Here is a 20,624-nt window from a genome sequence, read left to right as displayed (position 1 = left end):
ATTCTGTCATGACATACTCAAATTATAGTAGCATATATGAAGCAGGATATTTACTCTAGGAATCACAGGTCCTGTCAGAATAGAAACCCAGAAAACACCTATACATTCTGTGTCTGATCAAGGGCTTGTATTGTAAGATTTTTCTTGTAATAAGTTGAAGTACATTCTAATAAGTGATTTACTGTTACAGTGATTTGTATAAAATGGGAAATCAGTGTGTTGTTTTAAGTGGCTTCTAAAGGTTGTAAGTTTTGGTGTATAGATAATATTAAACTTTTAATTGAATTCCTTCCTATATATTCTTTTGAGATCTTAAACAAGTAGGACTTTTGGAACATTGAAAATTAGTACAGCATTTGGAAGAGTTGACATGTTGTATTTGTCCTTTTCCTTTTTCCTATTTATCAACCGTATTACAAGAGAGTTTATAATTTACAAACTGAAAGTTTATGAAGAAATTTTTTTCTTCATAAAAATCAACATCTTATTATTTTCTCTGAGAAAAATCTGGTATTCATTAAATGATAAGTAGTTGATGATTTAGCTTTAACATATTTTCCTTGGGAATACTATGTCCTTTCAAAGTTTGCCTCTTTTATAAAAATCTTAGTTTCTAGTTCTTTAATATAATTTGGTCATACCTTTCCAAGTTAAGATAATTGAAATCTGTTTTAGTGATGGAATTCTTTAGTAGTCATAAATGCTATGAAAGGAGATTCTAGGGAGGTAGTTGTTTGATTCTGACCCCAAGTATTTTGTGATAAAGTCTTACAGATTTCAGGGAGATGAGTTATTAATATGAATGGAGTACTTCAAGAGAAGTTTGTTCCGGGTTCTGAAATATGAAGGTTATGAAAGTTTAACTTGAGCCCATGTGACTATGAGTTGGTTGTTATGAGATATATCCACTTAGATTAATAAAATGAAATTGAGACATCTTTCCTTGGTAAAATGTTTCAGTTAGGAATAGACTGATTCTGTTAACAAATAAGGGAATCATGAAGATATAAAGATTAATAATAAATTCACAAGAGTAACTAATACGTATTGTAGACCAAGGAATAGATACAGTTATTGAATATACTTTAAACCCATCTTAATGGCTCAGGTTCATGATTTTATATAAATTGGTTATATTGGGTCATAAATGAAAGTCCTAGGATATTGATATTGAGTGCTGCTAAGACTAAGATTATAATATACCTTGCACTTTGTTTCCTTGAAAAATCCTCTGATTTTTGTTTTCTTCCTTGATGATTTAAAAATTTACTGGTCCTGTACCATGGATGTCTTTCTACAAAAGTCCCAGATCAAAGGGCAGAATAGCCATATTATAGTTTCTTCCCCCACTGAAAAAAATCCTTCTATTGTTATGAGTGTCCTTTGATTATTTTTTGCCACCACTCTAAACAGGTTATACCCTTCCTTTGTAATGTACTATGTCAGTCTCTTCAGTAGCCCTCACTCCCTTTTAAAATATCACTTGAATTTGTTAATGACCACTAAAGATGGCAGATTCTCCTGCCATGTCCTGGTTTTGAGTGCCATCTGGAAAGGACTTACACTAAATTGGTCTAAAGGTTTGATTCTTGAATAGTGTCTAATGTAAATGATTAAAAGTGAGTGCTGGCTTGCTCTGTCTTGCTTTGTCTGTCTTATTTTAAGTCGTTTGGAGTGGGCCCATGACTGGACTTGACTTCTGAGGTATGCATATGGGTAGATTTGTAAGTGATGGTTGCCTTGAAGACTCTGTTGTACACATGGTTTCTAGAAGTTATGTTTTTGGTTAAGTAGTATCCAGAATAATTCCAGATACTCTTCTTTTAAGAAAAATTGGATCAATAGTGTTAACCACAAAGGAGTACCTGTTGTTTTCAAGATTAGCAGGCGAGGTCCTTTGAGTCACAGACTTGATCCTAGTTTTATCAGTTATTTTTTTCCTTTGGAATGTCATATAGAAATTTATTTTTCATTTTCTTAGTACTCTTTTGCTTTTATATTGCTTCATGTCATCCTCTGCTTGTTCTCCTCATTTGGGTGGAGCAAAAGTGTAAGAGTAATGGTTTATTCATTCATTATTGTCATCAAAAATGAAAGGTACAAGAAAGTAAACAGAGTGTAGTTTAACATGCTTTATACTGTGATATAAGTCATAGATTTCTGCTCAGGTATAAACTAAATAATTTTCGTACTTGGATTGACCATGGAATTCAGATGTTTTTGATAAATTGTTCTTATCTAATGAATTATATAAAACACATTAGTGTGTTATTAACTATACTCCCTCTTATTATAAATCTGTTTTTTCTTAGACACTTGTCTCACATATTTATTTGGAAGCCCTATGTGTTTTCCTCATTCTTTGCACACACACACATTCCCATAATATCCTGTTTAAAGATTTGTGAGAATTCTATCACGTTTGGTCCTTCTACCCATCACATCCCAGGTACTGGCTTATAATTTCTATTCCCACCTTTCTGTTTGCCCTTCTCAGCTACACTTGTAGGTGAATGTTTCCCTGTTTTTCTGGCCTGTTTCTTTTTCTGTCTTGAGTCACTGGCAACTTCTTTGCTGATTTCCTTTCTCCTCCCTCCCAACAGAAATTTCCATGCAGTATCGGCATGATGGAGCTTGTCCAACAACTAGTAAGTTGTCGAACTGGGTTGGTAACCCAGGCTTTTTGACTTCTACTTTAGTGTTTCTTTTCTATTATATTATGCCACCAATGAACCTCTAAATTTCAGTTTTCTGCTATGCAAATAGTTCTTAATTGAGTAGATTTTTTTTTCTCCTACACAGAGAACTTGCTGCTTGTCCTGTGTTCAGGATCCATGTTAGAGTCACTGTGACCAAATTTTAATTATTTTTGGCTTTTTAATATGGTGCTTCAGTTGCAGAATTGTGACTTCTGTTTTCTGTTGAAGTAAGATTTTCAGAATTGGTTTCCGCTGATCTTAATATAATTTTTCAGTATTTGTATATTGGCATTAGATAGCTTTCTTGCTTCGGCTTCTATATCTATTAAGACTATTATACTGAAGTCTAAGAAATAGAATGTTTGATTAGGTTAGATGATAAAATGGAGTTTTTCTTTATAATGTTACTGAATGTACAATTCTTGAGGTAGATTGACCAATATAGAATTGCATCCTATTGATACTTTTACCAAGAAAGACATTACAAAGACTATTAAACAGACGGCTTTTTAAAAGTAATTTTACATACATATTTTATTACTAAGAAAATTTGTTACCATTATGACAATATATCTAATATTTTACTTAAATTTATTAGGTGATAGATTAGCAAATGAAATACAATATTTAGAAATTTTTACATGTAAAAACTGATCCAGAATTGCAGTTTTAATGATTCAAACAATGATATATAATAGACTTACTGAGATTTTATTATACTGATTCAGTCTATGCCTATGTATTTCTTTTGTGTGTTTGAGAATGTTCTTAACCTGAAGTCCTTTTTTCCTTACTTAAAAGCTTTCTCAGAGTTGCTGAATGCAATACACAATGGTAAGTTTTATTAGAATCTTCTCTGGTGGTTCATTTATCACAAAGGTTGCCTTTTATAGAGAACCCCGATTGAAAGCTTGCATGTTCTATTGATAAGATGAAATCCAGCTTTGCCGTGCGTCAATTGTTAAGTCCCTTAGTGAAAAGTTTTTGTAGATTGCCCACAGGAGGATAATAGGTCAATATAGTTCATCAGTTTAGCTTTTATTGTCTCTTTGTAGGGCAAAATGATAATAGTGTTGTTCTAACTTCATGAAAGTCTTTTTTCTATTTTTGTAAATAGTTTCTCTAGTTCTTTTGAGCTCTCTTTTGGCAGTGCAGTTAGTAATTGGTACCTATGTCAGGAATTAGCTGCTTCTTACAGCTTGAAATGTGAATTTTGTTGGGGGGATTTAAAAAAATTAGTGTGTATAATACTTTTATTATTTTGCCCATATATTTTACATACTGAATAAATGGAAGATAACCTTTTAGATGTTGTCCAATTTGGAACTAGGTTTTTATTGGGGAGAGATGCATTTTCTGCAGAGTTGGGTTCTCTAAAATCAGGATATGAGACAAAAATGCTAGCTTTTTTCAATTTTGCAATATAATGAAAGTCATTTTTGCAGAAATGTTTTCAGTGTTTCTTCAATTTTAAAGACCCTCCTTTAATACTTTAGTGATCAAAAAAAATTGAACTCAGTGTCATCTTTGTTGTTTTCGATGATTAACTTATATGACTTTTTTAAGATAGTTCATGTGATCCAAAGAAGTTTTGAGCACATTTTTTTAAGCACTTTTTTATTAACTTTATGAAATCGTGCATATTTTGGTAATGTGGTTTAATGTAGTTGATTTGTGTTGTGTTTGGATTACATTGTCAGATGTTTACAGATCTATAGCTAGCAAGAGACTAAAGGTATGATGAGCAGACATAGACACTTGTGTTGATTCTGAGGGTGGGATGGTCAAGATGGGAAGCACATTTTACAGATGATCATTTTATTAATGAGTACTTTTATTTCTAATTCTTGCTTCCTTGTGTAACCTGGAACTGCAGAGTCTCAAATAATGAATTTTCCAGATAACATGGAGCTCTTAAACTTTAGGTATCTAGAGGAAAAGGAATTGGAAGCATTCTTGAAAATAAACTAAATATGTTACCATTCTTCCATGGGAAAGTATAAAAACAAGAGTTTTTAACGTATTTTTCAGTTTGCATGGTTAAATCTTACTCTTTAATTTTGGAGTATAGAATTTAGAGACATGCTGAAAGTTTGAACAAAGCATATGCTTGAAATAAAAGAGTAGATATTGTGGGGAGCAGTTGTGAATTGCCCCCCAAATCCTCTACCATTATTAGCTGACAAAGTACTGGATTGTTTCAATTTAATGAGACTATTGTCATGTTTTTCTGTATGGGTGAGTGAAATTAATGTCATGGGATTAATATAATGAACACATTTTCTTTAACATTTTGTGTTTTACACGATTGTGTCTGAGAGAAAACACTGTGGTAGTGTTCTCAGATACTTATGTGTTCTTCGTCACATAATCTAGAAAAGTGAAATAAATAATGGACTTTTGTATTTTTCTTTCTTTGTTTTATATCTAGAAGTTTGTACCTTTTGACCTTCTTCATCCATTTTGCTTCATATCCACCTCCCCTTTCCCTAGGCATCCACCAGTCAGTTTTCTGTATTCGTTAGTTTGGAAATACTTTGGTTTCGTTTTGTTTTAAATTCAGTGTATGAGATCATATGATATTTATCTTTTCCATCTGACTTATTTCATTTAGCATTATGTCCTCTAGGTCCATTCACATTGTCACAAATGACAAACTTTTGTTCATTTTTATAGCTGAATAATATTCTGTTGTATGTACATATAGCGTATTTTTACCACCATTCACCCGTTGATAGCCATTTAGGTTGTTTCCATGCCTTGGCTATTATTAGTAATGCTACAGTGCACTTGGGGTGCATATATTTCCTCAAATTAATATTTTCATTTTCTTCAGATAATTATCCAGACGTGAAGTTGCTGGGTCATATGGCAGTTCAACTTTTAACTTCTTGAGGAACTTCCAGACTTTTCCATTTTGACTGTACTATTTTACATTCCCACCAACACTATACAAAAGGTTCTCTTTTCTCCACATCCTGGCCAATACTTAGTAGTACTTCTTGACTTTTTGTTAATAGCTATTCTAACAGACGTGAGGCGATATCTCAGTGTGGTTTTGATTTGCATTTCCCTGATTATTTTTTTTTAAAAGATTTTATTAATTTAAAAGAGAGATCAGGATATAGGCAGGGGGAGCAGCAAGCAAAGGGAGCGGGAGAAGCAGGCTCCCCACTGAGCATGAAATCTGATGAGGGGCTGGTTCCTGAGGACCATGGGAATTATGACCTGAGCCCTAGGCAGCCACTTAACTAACTGAGCCACCCAGGCAGCCCCTGATGATTAGTGATCTTAAGTATCTTTTCATATACCTGTTGGCTATCTGTATGTCTTCTTTGGAAAAAAAGCCATTCAGGTCCTCTGCCTATTTTTTAGTAAGATTGTTTGGGGGTTTTCTTGCTTTTAAGTTATATGAGTTTTGTTTTTTTGTTATTCTTTTAAGATTTATTTATTTATTTGAGAGAGAGCACAGAAGAAAGCATGAGCAGGAGGTTGGTGGTAGGAGGGGCAGAGGGAGAAGCAGACTCCCTGCTGAGCAGGGAACCTGACATGGGGCTCCATCGCAAGACCCCAGGATCATGATCTGAGATGAAGGCAGACACTTAACTGACTGAGCTACCCAGGCACCCTTAGTTATGTGAGTTTTTGAAATGTATTTTAGATATTTACCCCTTATCAGATACAGATTTGAGAATGTTTTCTCATTCAGTGCATTGCCTTTTTATTTTGGTAATGGTTTCTTTTGTTATGCAGTACCATTTTATTATTATTTTTTTTAATGCAGTACCTTTTGAGTTTGGTATCCTTTACTTGGCGTTTTGTTTTGTTTTTTGTTTTAGTCAAATTCAAAATATCATGACTAATATAAAGGAGCTTACTGCCTATGTTTTCTTCTAAGAGTTTGATGGTCTTTTGAAAATTTATATTACTCAAATCTTTAATCCATTTTGAGTTAATTTTTCTGTACAGTGTAAGGTAGTTGTCCAGTTTCCTTCTGTATGTAGTTGTTCAGTTTTCCCAACACTGTATTGAAGAGACTGTCCTTGTATATTCTTGGCTTCTTGTAAATAAATTGACCCTATATACATGGGTGTTTTTCTGGGCTCGTAATTGTGTTTCATTTATCTATGTGTCTGTTTTTATGCTGATACCATACTGTTAACAATTGTTAGGGCTTTGTAATGTAGTTTGAAATCAAGAGTGTGAAGCCTCCAGCTTTTTTCTTTGTTCTTAAGATTGCTTGGGCTATTTAGGGTCTTTTGTGGTTTCATACAGATTTGGGGGTTGTTCTATTTTTGTGAAAAGTACTGTTGGAATTTTGATGGGGGGTTGTGTTGAATCTGTAGAGTGCTTTGAGTAGTATCAACATTTAAGCAATATTAGTTATTCCAGTCTATGAATATGGAATATCTTTCCATTTATTTGTGCCTTCAGTTTCTTTCATTGATATCTAAAGTTTCCAGTATACAGATCATTCACCTTCTTGATTAGATGTATTTCTATGTATTTTATTAAAGATTTTATTTATTATTTATTTGACAGACAGAGATCACAAGTAGGCAGAGAGGCAGGCACAGAGAGAGGAGGAAGCAGGTTCCCTGCTGAGCAGAGAACCCGATGCAGGGCTCGATCCCAGGACCCTGAGATCATGACCTGAGCCAAAGGCAGAGGCTTTAACCACTGAGCCACCCAGGCGCCCTGTATTTTATTTTTGATGTACTTAAAAATAGGAGTTTTTTTAAAAAGATTTATTTATTTGAGAGGGAGAGAAGTGTGCATGTGGAAGAAGGGACAAAGGGAGAGAGAGAATCCTCAAACAGGCTCTTTTGCTAAGTGCAGAGCCCAGTCAGAGCTTGATACCAGGACCCTGAGATCATGACCTACACCAAAATCAAGAGTTGGTCATTTAACCAAATGAGCCACTCAGGCACCCTTGGGGTTGTTTCCTTAATTTTTCTTCCTGGTAGTTTGTTTTTAATGTACAAAAACACAACAAATTTTGATATATTGATTTTGTATCCTGCCACTTTACCGAATTTGTTTATTATTCTAATAGGTTTTTGTTGTTCTTGTTTTTTGTTTTGTGAAGTCTTTAGGGTTTTCTGTATATAGTATATCATCTGCAAGTAGTGACAGTTTTACTTCTTCTTTTTCAATTTGGATGCTTTTAATTTCTTGATAATTGCTCTGGACTTTTTAAAAAATTAGTTAAATTTCATTTCATTTTAAAGATTCATTTATTTATGAGAAAGAGAGCAAGAGGAGGAAAGGGAGAGGGAGAGAGAATCCCAAGTGGACTCCTTGCTGAGAGCTCGATCTCATGACCCTGAGATCATGGCCTGAGTCAAAATAAAGAATTGTGCACTCATCCGACTCTGCCACCCAGGCATCCCTGAACTTGTATTTTTAATTACAAAGACAAGCATAGGAATGATACCTGGTAAAGTGATATTTTGCCTATGGTGGCTTGAGGAAGAATCACTTGGATTTAGTTGGGAAAAAATCCATGTTTTTTTTTTTCTTTTTTTTTTTCAGGTGTTTCTTTTTTAAAATTGTTATAAAATACATATAAATTTTGCCATTTTAACCATTTTTAAATGTATATACAGTTTGGTAGTATTAAATATATTCACATAGTTGTACAGCCAGTCCCAGGACTTATTCATCTTATAAAACTCCCATTTCTCCCTTCCCCCTTCCTAGCACAACTACCATTCATTCTACTTTCAGTTTGCATGAAGTATTTTAGATACTTCATATGAATGGACTCTTACAGTATTTTTCTTCCTGTGAATGGCTTATTTCACTTTGTGTAATATACTTAAGGTTTATCCATGTTATAGCATGTATCAGAATTTCCTTTCTTTTTAAAAAAGAATATTTATTTATTTATTTATTTGAGAAAGAGGGAGCGAGAACATGAGCTGGGGGAGGGGCAGAGGGAGAAGCAGACTCCCGGTGAGCGTGGAGCCTTAGGTAAAGCCTGATTCCCGGCCTCCAGGATCATGATCTGAGCTGAAGGCAGACACTTAATCGACTGATCCACCCAGATGCCTCCAGAACTTCCTTTCTTTTTAAGGCTGAATAATATTCCATTGTTTGTATATACCATCATTTCATTTACTCTTTCATCTGTTGAGAGACTCTTGGGTTGCTTCCACCTTTTGATCATTGTGAATAAGCTGCTTTGAAAGTAGATGTGCAAATATCTATTTGAATTGTCATTTTACCCAGAAATGCAATTGCTGCATCATATGGTAGTTCTATTTTAAAATAGAGTGTCATGCTGTTTTTTATAGTGGGTGCACCATTTTACATTCCCACCAGCAGTGCACAAGGGTTCCAGTATTCCCACAGCCTTGCCAACACCTATTATTTTGTTTGATTGTTTTTGGTATAACCATCCTACTGGGGACATGGGGTGTTAAATGTTAGATTTTCATTTTTTTCTTTATTATATTGAGTATTAAGCAATAAAAAGCTTAAAACTTATCAGTGGGAAAGGAAGAGAAAAAATTTACATTTCATCTTATTCTATATTCATTCTCTATGGTTGCTGTAACAAATTATTGCCAATTTCAGACAGTATAAATTTATCATCTTACAGTCTATAGGCTAGAAGTCTGACATGGACTCACTAGGTTAAAATCAAGGTGTTAGGCAGGCTTTGTTCCTTTTTTAAGGTGCTAGGGGAGAATCTGTTTCCTTACTTCTTCCAAATTTTAGAACTCTGCCTGCCCCCCTCCCACCCCAGTTGCACCATCCTCTGTCTTCAAAGCCAGCAGTTTTGGGTGGAGTCTCTCTTATGCTTCTGTCCTCTGATTCTCAGATTCAAAACTAATGACAACTTGGATGATTGGATTGGACTCTCCCAGACAATCCAGGATTCCAGGATAGTGTCTCTGTGTTAGGCTTCTTTATTTAAATACATTTGTTTAGTCCTTTGCCATTTAAGATAACATATTAATAGGTTTTGGGCAGTAAGGCATGAGCATCTTTGAGGAGGAAGCCATTATATTGCCTACTGTATCTGCTTCATGGTTAATTAATCGCCTTATTACAAAAAGGTATTACTGGCTAATTTAACAAGAAGATATAACATTATAAATATTTATGCACCCAATATAGGAGCACCAAGTATATAAAGGAAATATTAATACAGTAATAGTATGGGACTTTAAGACCTTATTTACATAATTGGATAGGTCATTGAGACAAATTCAATAAGGAAACATCAGCCTTAACACATTAGACTGGATGGACTTGAACAGATAATTTGTAGGATATTCCATTTAAAAACAAAAGGGTATACTAATTCTTCTCAAGTGCACATGGAACATTTTCAAAGATAGATTATATGTTAGGCCATCAAACAAGTCCTAATAAATTTAAGAGGATTGGAATTGTATTACACATATAATTTCTGACTACAGTGACATGAAACTAGAAATTAATTATAGGAAGAAAACTGGAAAATTGACAGTTGTGTCAAGATTAAACAGCATTGCTACTGAATAATTAATGGGTCAAAGAAAAAAATCAAAAGAGAAATCAAGAGTTACCTTGAAATAAAAGTGGAGATGTAACATACTAAAATGTATTAGATGCAGCAAAAACAGTTTTAAGAGGAAAGTTCTTAGTAATTAATGACTACCTCAAGAAACAAGAAAAATCTCAACATAACTTACTCCTCAAGAAACTAGAAAAAGAACAAATGAAGTCCAGAATTTTAGAAGGAGAGGAAAAACAAAGATTAGAACAAAAATAAATTAGAGACTTAAAAAGACGATAGAAAAAAAATCAATGAAACTAAGACCTGGTTCTTTGAAAAGATAAAATTTGATAAACCTTTAGGTTCACCAATGTAGAATTTTCTCTTGAGTTCCAGGCTCATTTCCAACAATCTAATAAATCTCTCTTGCTTTTATATATTCCCATTCAAAGTCTGCTTCTGTTTTTCTTATTCTGTGGGGATTTAGTCACCTGAATCAGTTATGCTAGAGAGTTAAACTCTCCCTTCTCATTTTCTTGGTTGTCATTATTATTTTTAAAGGTTTTTCCTTTTAGTAATCATTGGTTTTTTTTCCTATAAAGGAAACCTAAGTTTTCATTGCTTCTACTTAGGTATTCCTACATAATTTGCCATTTGAATTCTTTCAGCAACCTTCTAACCTTCATTTCATTATCTAGCTGATTCTCTGGGTGCCACCAGAATCAGTGGCTTATTTAAAAATGAATATCAGACCATGTTACTGTCTTACTTCAATTCTTAAGAATTGTCTGGTATTTATGAGATAAAATGAATATATTTTAGAATGGCATGTGGAGTTTTTCATAATCTGCCACTTACTAGACTCTCCAGTCTCATCTCTTCAAGTTTATATTTCATTAGTATAACCTACTTGTAGTTTCATTCTGTACTATTCTCTGCAAAATCTATAATTTAGACTTTAGTAGTGTCTGCAGGTATGATCTTCCTTCTTTATCTACTGAAAGATTTTAAAAGTAAGCATAGTTGTGCCTCTGCAAAATTTTTTCTGACAACTATTGAGAGAATTATCTTAAACAAACATCACAAACTTCTGGGTTCTCATATGCAGTGTTCTAATGTTCTTCTTCAGTCTGTATCTACTGCTTCTCTAGGCAATTTTTGTTTGTTTGGTTCTGTGACTTATATCTTCGTCATATTATCTTAGTCAATATTTGTCTCACCTTTGTGAAACAACAACAAAACATTTTCCCTTAGACATTTGAGGCTTTGTGAAGTTTTAAAGACTGGGTTATATTAATTATTTATTCTCTAGTATGTGATAGAAAATGTTTTATTATATAGAACTTCATAAAATTAAAATGTTACTTCACTGAGACTTGTTTAAAGAATTTAATGAAGGTTTAAGAACCAAGGAAATACTGTGTATTAATTAATAGCCATAAGTGTTGAATGTTAAACATATATCCTAATTTGATACATTTTGGAGAGGATCTTAGGACTTAATGGTGGTGGTTCTTCTGGGTGTGTTCATATAATATTACAGAAAATCTTGAAATTGGTGCTTTCTGATAAGGAAATGAAATTATCATCAATACAAAGAAAAATACTTTTAAGAAAACACTTAAGCCAATAAATTAAAAAAAAAAACATATTAGGTGCAGTGGGATGAATTTTATGTGACCAGAGAAATTCAGAAAGCTTTAAGAGTTAGAGAAATAATACTAAGCGTATTATCTCCGTTAAAGAAAAAAGAGAACAGGTAGGACAAAGATACAACGTAAAAATCTTGTTGTAAATTTTGGAAACTTTTAAGGCAAATTGGAAAGACAGAATAGTCATTTAAATATCTTAAAGATTTGTTTATTTACTTATTTGAGAGAGAGAGAGAGAGAGAGTGCGAGCCCATAGCAGAGGGAGAAGGAGAAAGAGAATCTCAAGCAGACTCCCTGCTGAGTGCAGAGCCTGACGTGGGGCTCAATCCCATGACCCTGAGATCTTGACCTGAGCTGAAATCAAGAGTTGGGTGCTTGACTGAGGGGCAGAGAAAGAGGGAGAGAGAGAATCTCAATCAGGTTCCACATGCAGCACAGAGCCCACTGTGGGGCTTGATTTTCAGGACTCTGAGATCATGACCTTAGCCAAAATCTCAACCTCCTGATCCATCCAGGTGCCCCTATAGGTTACTTTTGTAGTCCATTTGAAATCTAACATATATTTGGCTGGTTTTCATTGTTCTGTTTCAGGTTATGATTTTACTCTAATACTTTTTAGGTTATTTAACAATTTATTTACCAGTTTTTCTTACTAGACTATTATCTCATTTGGAGTAGTAGGAGTTGGGTTTTATTCATCTTTATTTCATTGACACTTAGCTTGTCATCTACTCGATCTCCATAAATGTTACATCATTGTCAGTTCCTACACAGTCCTAGAGGAGGTTTAATATATTCTTGGTAATATGTTCATTTTCCTTGGGAATTAAACTTTGCATTAGGCAGTTCTTGTTTCTCTCAGAGTAGTAACTTTTTCTTTGCTGCAGTAAGGGAATTTGCTCGTGCATTTGTCTTGGCAATTCTCATTTTTAATATAATTTTGAAATAGTAGATTAAAGTAGCTAAAGAGCTTAGATCTATTTTCACCAGCAGTATTTGCTAATTGATTTCTTTGCCCCATTTACTGTGCATTTAAATTTTCTTTAATTACGGTACTTATAGTTTGTCACGACCATGCTCATTAAACAAATCTCATTTGATGGAGGAGGCAAAGTAATGTCATCCAATTATTCATAAATATCTGCTATAGGATTGAGAATAAGTATGAATGCTAATTGATTTTTACGGGTGAATGTTCTTCCTCAAGAATGGAATCCTACTCAGGTTTGTCATAATAGTTGTAGGAAACTAGATCTTTGTTCTTTACATGTGTCACCTCTTTATTTCAGGCAAGCATTAAGAAGGTGGGGGGTCTAAGATGAAGAGATGAGCACTCAGGCATAACCATATCCTGTTGATCATTTGAGATTCACTATACATAATGAGATACTACTGATGGGAGAAGTTGTTACTGTGAACAGTGTGGAGATTGAGAACCATTGATCTAGATCGTTCTAGATCTAATTTCTTTTTAATCACAATAGACTTGATTTTCCTTCTTACTTGATATAGTTGGGAGTATTCTTTATTTTTATATAATACATTGTTACATTCCAGGATGCAGCAAATGCTACTGTTTGTTCCAGTGTTTGTTCCTGTGCAGAAAGGAATTTGACTAATACTGTATAGCCTTGCTAAGTAGTTTAAGACATATGTTTTAGATAAGACAGTAAGACTGCTTCCATTTCAAGTCAGCCAAGCTGTTTGTCTCTTGGATCACTCTAAGTTTCTGGAAGATGGGCTTCAGAGACTCTTAAGTGATAAACATAGAAGGATATTAACATTTGGATGGTGAATCAGCCACTGGGGAGAAAAAGTAATTCTCAGTATGCATGTTAACGACTACAAAGTGAAATGAATTTGTAAGTGTCACATTGAAACTGGAAGAGAGACAGAACCTGAAAAGTGAATGGATTAGTGTAAATGGAAGTGAATTTATAAATATTACTTTTAAATTAACTAAATGGTAATGTCATTAACAATCTATTTAGAATGCTGCCTTTTTTATTTTAGTGAAAACAAATTTATAATGACTTTTAAATTTTCCATAGTTTTGTGTTTATTTTTTATTGTTTTGTTTTGTTTTGTTTTACTTTAACCCTTTTAATTTAATTTTATTTATTTTTTTGGACTTTAACCCCCTATAATGTCTTAAATTTCTCAACTTATACCTGTTATGGTAGTTTTTAGAAACTGGTTATTAAAATTTCAAAATTAAAGTATGTCTTTTCTTTAGACAGAGATGACAATTCTACACTAACAAAGCAGGAACTTAAATTCATAGGTATGTACCAAATTCAAACATGGCTTTAAGGATAACAGTGTTAAATTAATCCTAATGTAGTTTAGAAACCTCCTCATATAAAACAGTAGTAGTATCTGTAGTCCCCAAAATGGTAACTTAAAGGAATTCTCCATAATTCTGGATGGTTGGTGGGGTGAACTGTTACCATGTTCTTATTGTTGTACATTTTTGGATTTGTCATATAGTCTAAGACATGGTAGGATGGATTTTAGGATTTCTAAAATTATTTACCTGACAGAGTCTAGATGCCTAGACCTTTGATTTTTAAGACCACTTTTTATATCTATGATCCTTTTCTCTCACTGAGGGAAAGAAGAATCTGAGACCATATTCTATGATTTATAACTATTTTCTGATTCTGTAATGTGTTTTTCAGATATTTCTAGATCAGTTGAGAGTGAGTGTGAGTATTCTGAATCCACTCTTCTTAACCCAGTTAATGTATGCATCTACTGCACCCCTGTCCCTCCCCTAAAAACCTCAGTTTCACATGTTAATGACTAATCTTGCCAGCTATGAATACCTGCACTATGGAACTTCTCCTTCTCAACAGTTTCTTTGCCTTTTTTTTTCATTTGAAAAGTATAAAGATCTTTCTGTATCTAAAATCATGGTCATTTACTTTGAGGAAATAATTGTACTGCAAATGGATCCTTTCAGGAACATAAAATCTAAAAGGATAAATACGTATGTAAATAATAATTTCAAGACATATAGTTATAACTTCTTTAATGATCTGCAATATAAAAGGAGTTCAAGGTCATGAAAACTTACTTTGAGCTGAGGAAATGAGCGATCCAGAACATGTAACATTTTACCTGATGCTTAAAGAAAGGTTAAAATAGAGCTATTTGGAGATAGGGATCAGGGCTAGACTTGCAGTCCCTGGAATACAAATAGCACAAGGACACATAGGTGTGTAAAGTGATGATACTGACATTTGACATGAAATATATGAAAAATAATAGCTTTAGCTACTAGCTAAAGGAGTTGAAAATAGTTGGTAGTTGGGAAATAGTTGGAGTTGGGGAAAAAAATAAAATCTGTTATTCAGGAAGATTCATCTGGGTGTAGCATATAAGGATATTGAAAGGAGCTAGAGAAGAGAGAAACCAATTAGATTTTTGTTGTAATCTAGCTGAAGGTATTGAGGGCCTGAGCGAGGGTAATGGTAATCAGACTAGTAGGACTAATATTACCCAAGAAGAATGGGTAGTAATTCTCAATAAGTTGAATGGCAGTAGCTGGGGAGGGTAGGTATTCGTTTGCCAGTAAGCTGTTGAGGTGGAGATGTTTAGGTGCAAATGAATAGAGGAGGTTCGAGTTTAGGTGTGAAGGAGAATTAGACGTAAGTCCAGATGGGGTGAAAGTAACAAATTGTGAGATTGGTCATAGCTAAGCAAGGTTGGTAGAGAAGACAAGGAGGTGAATCAGGTTTATTTTAAGATAGGAGAGTCTTAGTAGGTGGAAAGGACTCTGGAAAGATAGGTTAGGATGCAAGAGACGAATATTTGATGAACTGAAGAAACTGGACAGATGAACATGTAGAAAAGTTTAACTTGAAGGAAGACAGTAGCTGTGAAAGCATTTAGAGTGGAAGAAAAAAATTAGGGTTTTTTTACTGTAATTTCAGGTTTATGAATGTTTAAATTAGTAGAAATTTTAGAAGTAGGTTTTGCCCCCAAAAGAAATGGTTACTTTCAGGTATACATCAATAACTTGAGTGTGTTTACAAAAGTATTGTCCTGTTAGTGTACTTGAGAAAAATGTTTTAATAATTACATAATAGTGATAAATAATGATACCTTTATATTTATAAAAACTATGCTTCTGAAGTAGTTACTCTTTCTTGTAATCCTTAGTGTTTCCTGAGAAGTTGTCTCCTCTCTTGTCTTTTTTATCAAGACTGTGTCTGTCCATTTTGTTCTCTGCTTACTCCTAACCGAATTAGTCACCAAGTGGTACCTTCTAAATATTTTTTCTAATTAATTTGAAGGTTCCTAGACATGACTTTTTATACCAGATTTATTATTTTCAAAATCCCACGTTCTCACTAGTCTTTTGATTTTGTTAGTAAACCTGGAGTTGATCAGGTGGACTGATTCAAGCCGATGTGGGAAAAGTGAAGAATGTCCCTTAATCATTTGTGATTAAAACATTATTGTCAAGAATGCCAAATGTTGCTTATCTTACTCTTTTTTAAAGTAATCTTGGGAAAACTAGTAATAATTGGGAAGTTGCTTGGTTGGTGAATCTGACATCAGAATAAGTACAATTAGATCATCTTTAATGATTATCACAATCTTGATAATGTTCTTTTTCTCTGTATAATGCAGTTGATTGCTTTCTTAAGCAGTTTCCCTTTCACATTAATTTCTAGTCATGTATTTGCAGAAGCTATGTGCCAGCTACCCTGATGATTAAACCTACGGTTAGAGACCATGTCTTACATCGTGAGCTGGTTCTATAGATGGCCAGTATTAGTTGTTTCACACCCAGAGGGTCATTTTATTTGAGGATCTTTGGATATGTATATGTGCCTATTCCTGACAAAACAGTATTTTTATATAAAAACAGCTAGGTATTTAGAATCATGCTTCTCAGACTTTTTGTCATTATGCTTATAATATTTGAAGCAACTAATATTTTCATTCAAAAGGTGTATGAAAAACTTATATTAGAGTTGTTTCTGGGTGTGTCAAGATTTAGGAGGCCAAAAATATTTTTTTAAAGATTTTATTTATTTGAGAGTGGGAGTGATGGGGAGAGAGAGAGAGCACACAGGGGGAGTGGGAGAAGCAGACTCTCTGATAGGCAAGGAGCTCAATGCAGGGTTCATCCTGGGTCCCTGGGATCATGACCTGAGCCAAAGGCAGATGCTTAACTGACTGAGCCACTCAGGTACCCCAAGACCAAGAATACTTAATTCATGTTGGCAGTAATAAAACATTTGATTTTCTACTCAGATCAGTCCTAAAGAAACTATGGAGAGAAAATAAATCACTGTAATGAAAATAAATCACTGTAATGAACAACATAAAAATGAGGGAAGATCATAATAACTTGAAACAAGGCAAATATTTGAAAGAAACAAGTAGAAATTTTAGGTATGGAAAAGTGTAATTTTTAAAGTAAAGAACATAATAGATGGGATAAATAACAGTGGATACAGTGAGAAACAAAATAATAAATGGGTTTCATACATATTTAAATTAAAAATGGTATGATATGGAGAATAGAAATAGACTCTAGATAATAGGAGCCCCAGAAGTAGATAGAGAGGAAAATGGAGAGAAGGAAATAAGTAAGAAACTTCTTCCTTAAAAAAAAGATGAGCAATCTTAGATTGAAGTGGTCAAAGAAAAAGAGTGAAGGAAAAATCCTCATCTAGACTCATTAAAAGGGGACATTTTAAAATAGCAAAGATAGGGAAAGAATTCTAAAACATGGACTCGTAAAATGAAGTCCTTCTTAGAGATATACAAGGACTGTATAGAAGTAAGTTCAATTCTGGGGCGCCTGGGTGGCTCAGTGGGTTAAAGCCTCTGCCTTCGGCCCAGGTCATGATCCCGGGACCCTGGGATCGAGCCCCGCATCGGGCTCTCTGCTCAGTGCAGAGCCTGCTTCTCTCTCTCTGCCTGCCTCTCTGCCTACTTGTGTTCTCTGTCAAATAAATAAATAAAATCTTTAAAAAAAAAAAAAAAGAAGTAAGTTCAATTCTAAGGAGGTGTGGTACAACGTATGAAAAGGCTAGATTTAATAGAGGTAATTACCATAGCAAAAAAAATTGGAAGTAATGGAAATAAAAAGATTATAGTCCTATTTCTTGTAGAATCTTCTGGATTCAGTTATCAAATGTTATTTAGGCATCTTATCTAGCAATTTGGAAATATATCTGTGATATGTTTTCCCTGACACCAAACCAAGAACAACAAATTATATAATGCATGAGATAATATATACATGGTTCAAAGGATTGTTAATTTCTTATATTCTGTTTTCATGGTGCTTAGATTCTATTTGAAGAGGCAGAAATATAAATGAATAATAGAATAAAACGTTAGACAAATTATTATGGTTATGTTAAAATACTAGGTTTGAGAGTAGTTTTTTTTCTTGTCTTCATTTTTTAAAACATTTTTAAAAACATTACTTAAATGTTTTTATTTAAATTATAGAAAGCCTTTAAAGAAGAATGGCAGATTGTTTTAATAGCTGCCACACCTAATGAGATTATATTCTTCATTTTAGTTGGCAGTTTTTTCCTACTAAACCTTCCTTTTAATTTTCTTAAGAAACAGGAAAAAAATCATTGTGTAGTGAACTTAATGACGTTTGTCATGTGGCTTATGATTGATATTTTAGGTAAGTCTCATTTCTTCTTAGTTGAAATACTCTCCTTCATTAACCTGACCACCTATATTTCTATACTTCATCTGAGGTAATTCTTCTATAGAAAAAAATGCACACCATGTACACATTCGTATCATTATAGATTTGTGATACTAATCTTGAATGACATTTAAATTGCTTGGCAGTGTTAATATACATCTCTAAGAATCTCTTACTTTTCGCTGTGGTTATTTTTTTAAACTTTTACTGCCTGAAAATTTCATCTTTTCATCATCCAATTCTCTGCAAACCTCCTTGGTTCGTACCCATCCCCTTTTCTTTCTCTCCAGTCCTGCTTGCAATCCAGAGTTAGGCTTGTACTGTGGATCTCAGCCTTCTGTGCCCTATCAGAAACCTTGTCATTTTAGTTGCCTTATCCTCTCACCATCACTTTTTTTGGCTCATCTACATCTAAACATGCTCTCGTGTCTCTGCCTCTTCCTGAAAAAGCACAAAAGAACCCAAACCATCCTTTAATCCCACATTCCTATTCATGTACCTATCCCTTCAACTGTTCTGCCTCCACTCATTTAAGATTTTCTCTTTGTTTTGGGTGATATGTCTAGGTGTGACTTTTATTCTTCTTAGGACCTCTTTGCTTCCTGATTGAGAGAATTCATGTCTTTCATCAATTCTGGACACAGCTGAAGCCATATTTAAAAATACTGATTCTTTCTATTCTTTCTGTTCTTCAGTAATTTTTGTTAGATATATTTGGACTTTCATTCTGTCCTTCATGTCCCTTATTCTTTCTTTTCTTTTTTTTAAAAAAAGATTTTACTTATTTATTTGACAGAGATCACAAGTAGGCAGAGAAGCAGGCAGAGAGAGAGAGGGAAGCAGGCTCCCTGCTGAGCAGAGAGCCCGATGCGGGGCTCCATCCCAGGACCCTGAGATCATGACCTGAGCCGAAGGCAGAGGCTTAACCCACTGAGCCACCCAGGAGCCCCGCTTAATCTTTCTTTTATAATTCCCATCTATTTATTTATTTATTTATTGAACATTTTATTTACTTATTTATTTGACAGAGAGAGAGAGAGAGAGAGATGACAAGCAGGCAGAGAGGCAGACAGAGAGAGAGGAGGAAGCAGGCTCCCGCTGAGCAGAGAGCCCAACGCGGGGCTCAATCCCAGGACCCTGAGATCATGACTTGAGCCAGTGGCTTAACCCACTGAGTCACCCAGGCGCCCCATAATTTCCATTTCTTAATTTCTCTGTGCTGTATCTGGGTAATTTCTTTTGATCTTTTTGTGTTCACTCATCATCTCTTTAGCTCTATTAATTTATCATTTCACCTGCCTGAGGGGAGTAAAGATATTTAGTGAATTTGTTTTTCAGTTTTTATAATTCTTTGTGTTCCTTTCTGAAATGGACCTGGTCTGGTTTGGTTTTTCTTTTTCTTGTTTTTAAGAACATGTAAGCCCTTTTTTCATATCTAAAAATATTTTTATTTTGATACAGTTCTTAAACTTACTAGTATATAGTATAGAGAACTTTATCTGCCTAAACCATTTGAGACTAAGTTGCAGATAGAGTGCCATTTTCAGCCCTGAACACTTAAATAGTCTTTACAAACAAGGACATTTTCCTGTAAAATCACAGTATGATGATCAAAAATAGGAAATTAACATCACCATGTTACTACCATCTACTCTTCAGATATTATTCGAATTTTGACAGTTATCTCAAAATTTTATAGGCTCTTTATTTTGGGATTTAGTTGATTTTTTTTTCATTATTAGAGTCGTGATCTTGGAGCAGGATATCATATATATGATCTTTCCATTGCATGTATCAGATGGCACATAAGCAGGCATTTTTTAATGAAAAGGCTTTCTTTTCTCCTTTATAATTAGTATGTGATGTAGAATTAACTGTGAGACTATGTAAATATCCCATTCTTCATGACACTTTCAGTTTATATCAGTGTGGACCTACAGATTTATGTGGGTTATGACTGGTTTACTGTGATGCTCCAGTTGTTCCCTGGTCAGCCAGTGGGAGCCCCTTAAGGTGGCACTGTGTCCTTTGGCATATCCCCATTATTCTTTGAACACTTCCTTTTTTTCTGACATTATATTAGT

The 20,624-nt window shown here is 34.0% G+C and overlaps 1 protein-coding gene across 11 annotated transcripts in view; it reads left to right on the top strand.

Annotated features, from left to right (window-relative positions):
• The window catches only part of MLLT10 (MLLT10 histone lysine methyltransferase DOT1L cofactor), a 234,646-nt gene that overhangs the window by 171,926 nt on the left and 42,096 nt on the right, over positions 1–20,624 (top strand). For 8 of the 11 annotated variants that reach the window (XM_059404205.1, XM_059404201.1, XM_059404195.1 and 5 more), the window contains 4 exons: positions 2,604–2,648; positions 3,501–3,533; positions 14,080–14,127; positions 14,525–14,551. The exons of 1 other annotated variant lie outside the window; for it this stretch is intronic. In XM_059404205.1, coding sequence (XP_059260188.1) covers positions 2,604–2,648; positions 3,501–3,533; positions 14,080–14,127; positions 14,525–14,551 — 153 coding nt within the window. The remainder of the gene's footprint in view (positions 1–2,603; positions 2,649–3,500; positions 3,534–14,079; positions 14,128–14,524; positions 14,552–20,624) is intronic. 2 more of the 11 variants (XM_059404199.1, XM_059404200.1) reach the window with 2 other exon arrangements.

This window comes from Mustela nigripes, chromosome 6, assembly GCF_022355385.1.
Source record: "Mustela nigripes isolate SB6536 chromosome 6, MUSNIG.SB6536, whole genome shotgun sequence".
Classification (NCBI taxonomy): Eukaryota; Metazoa; Chordata; class Mammalia; order Carnivora; family Mustelidae; genus Mustela; species Mustela nigripes.
This window is presented reverse-complemented; position numbering and strand designations above follow the sequence as displayed.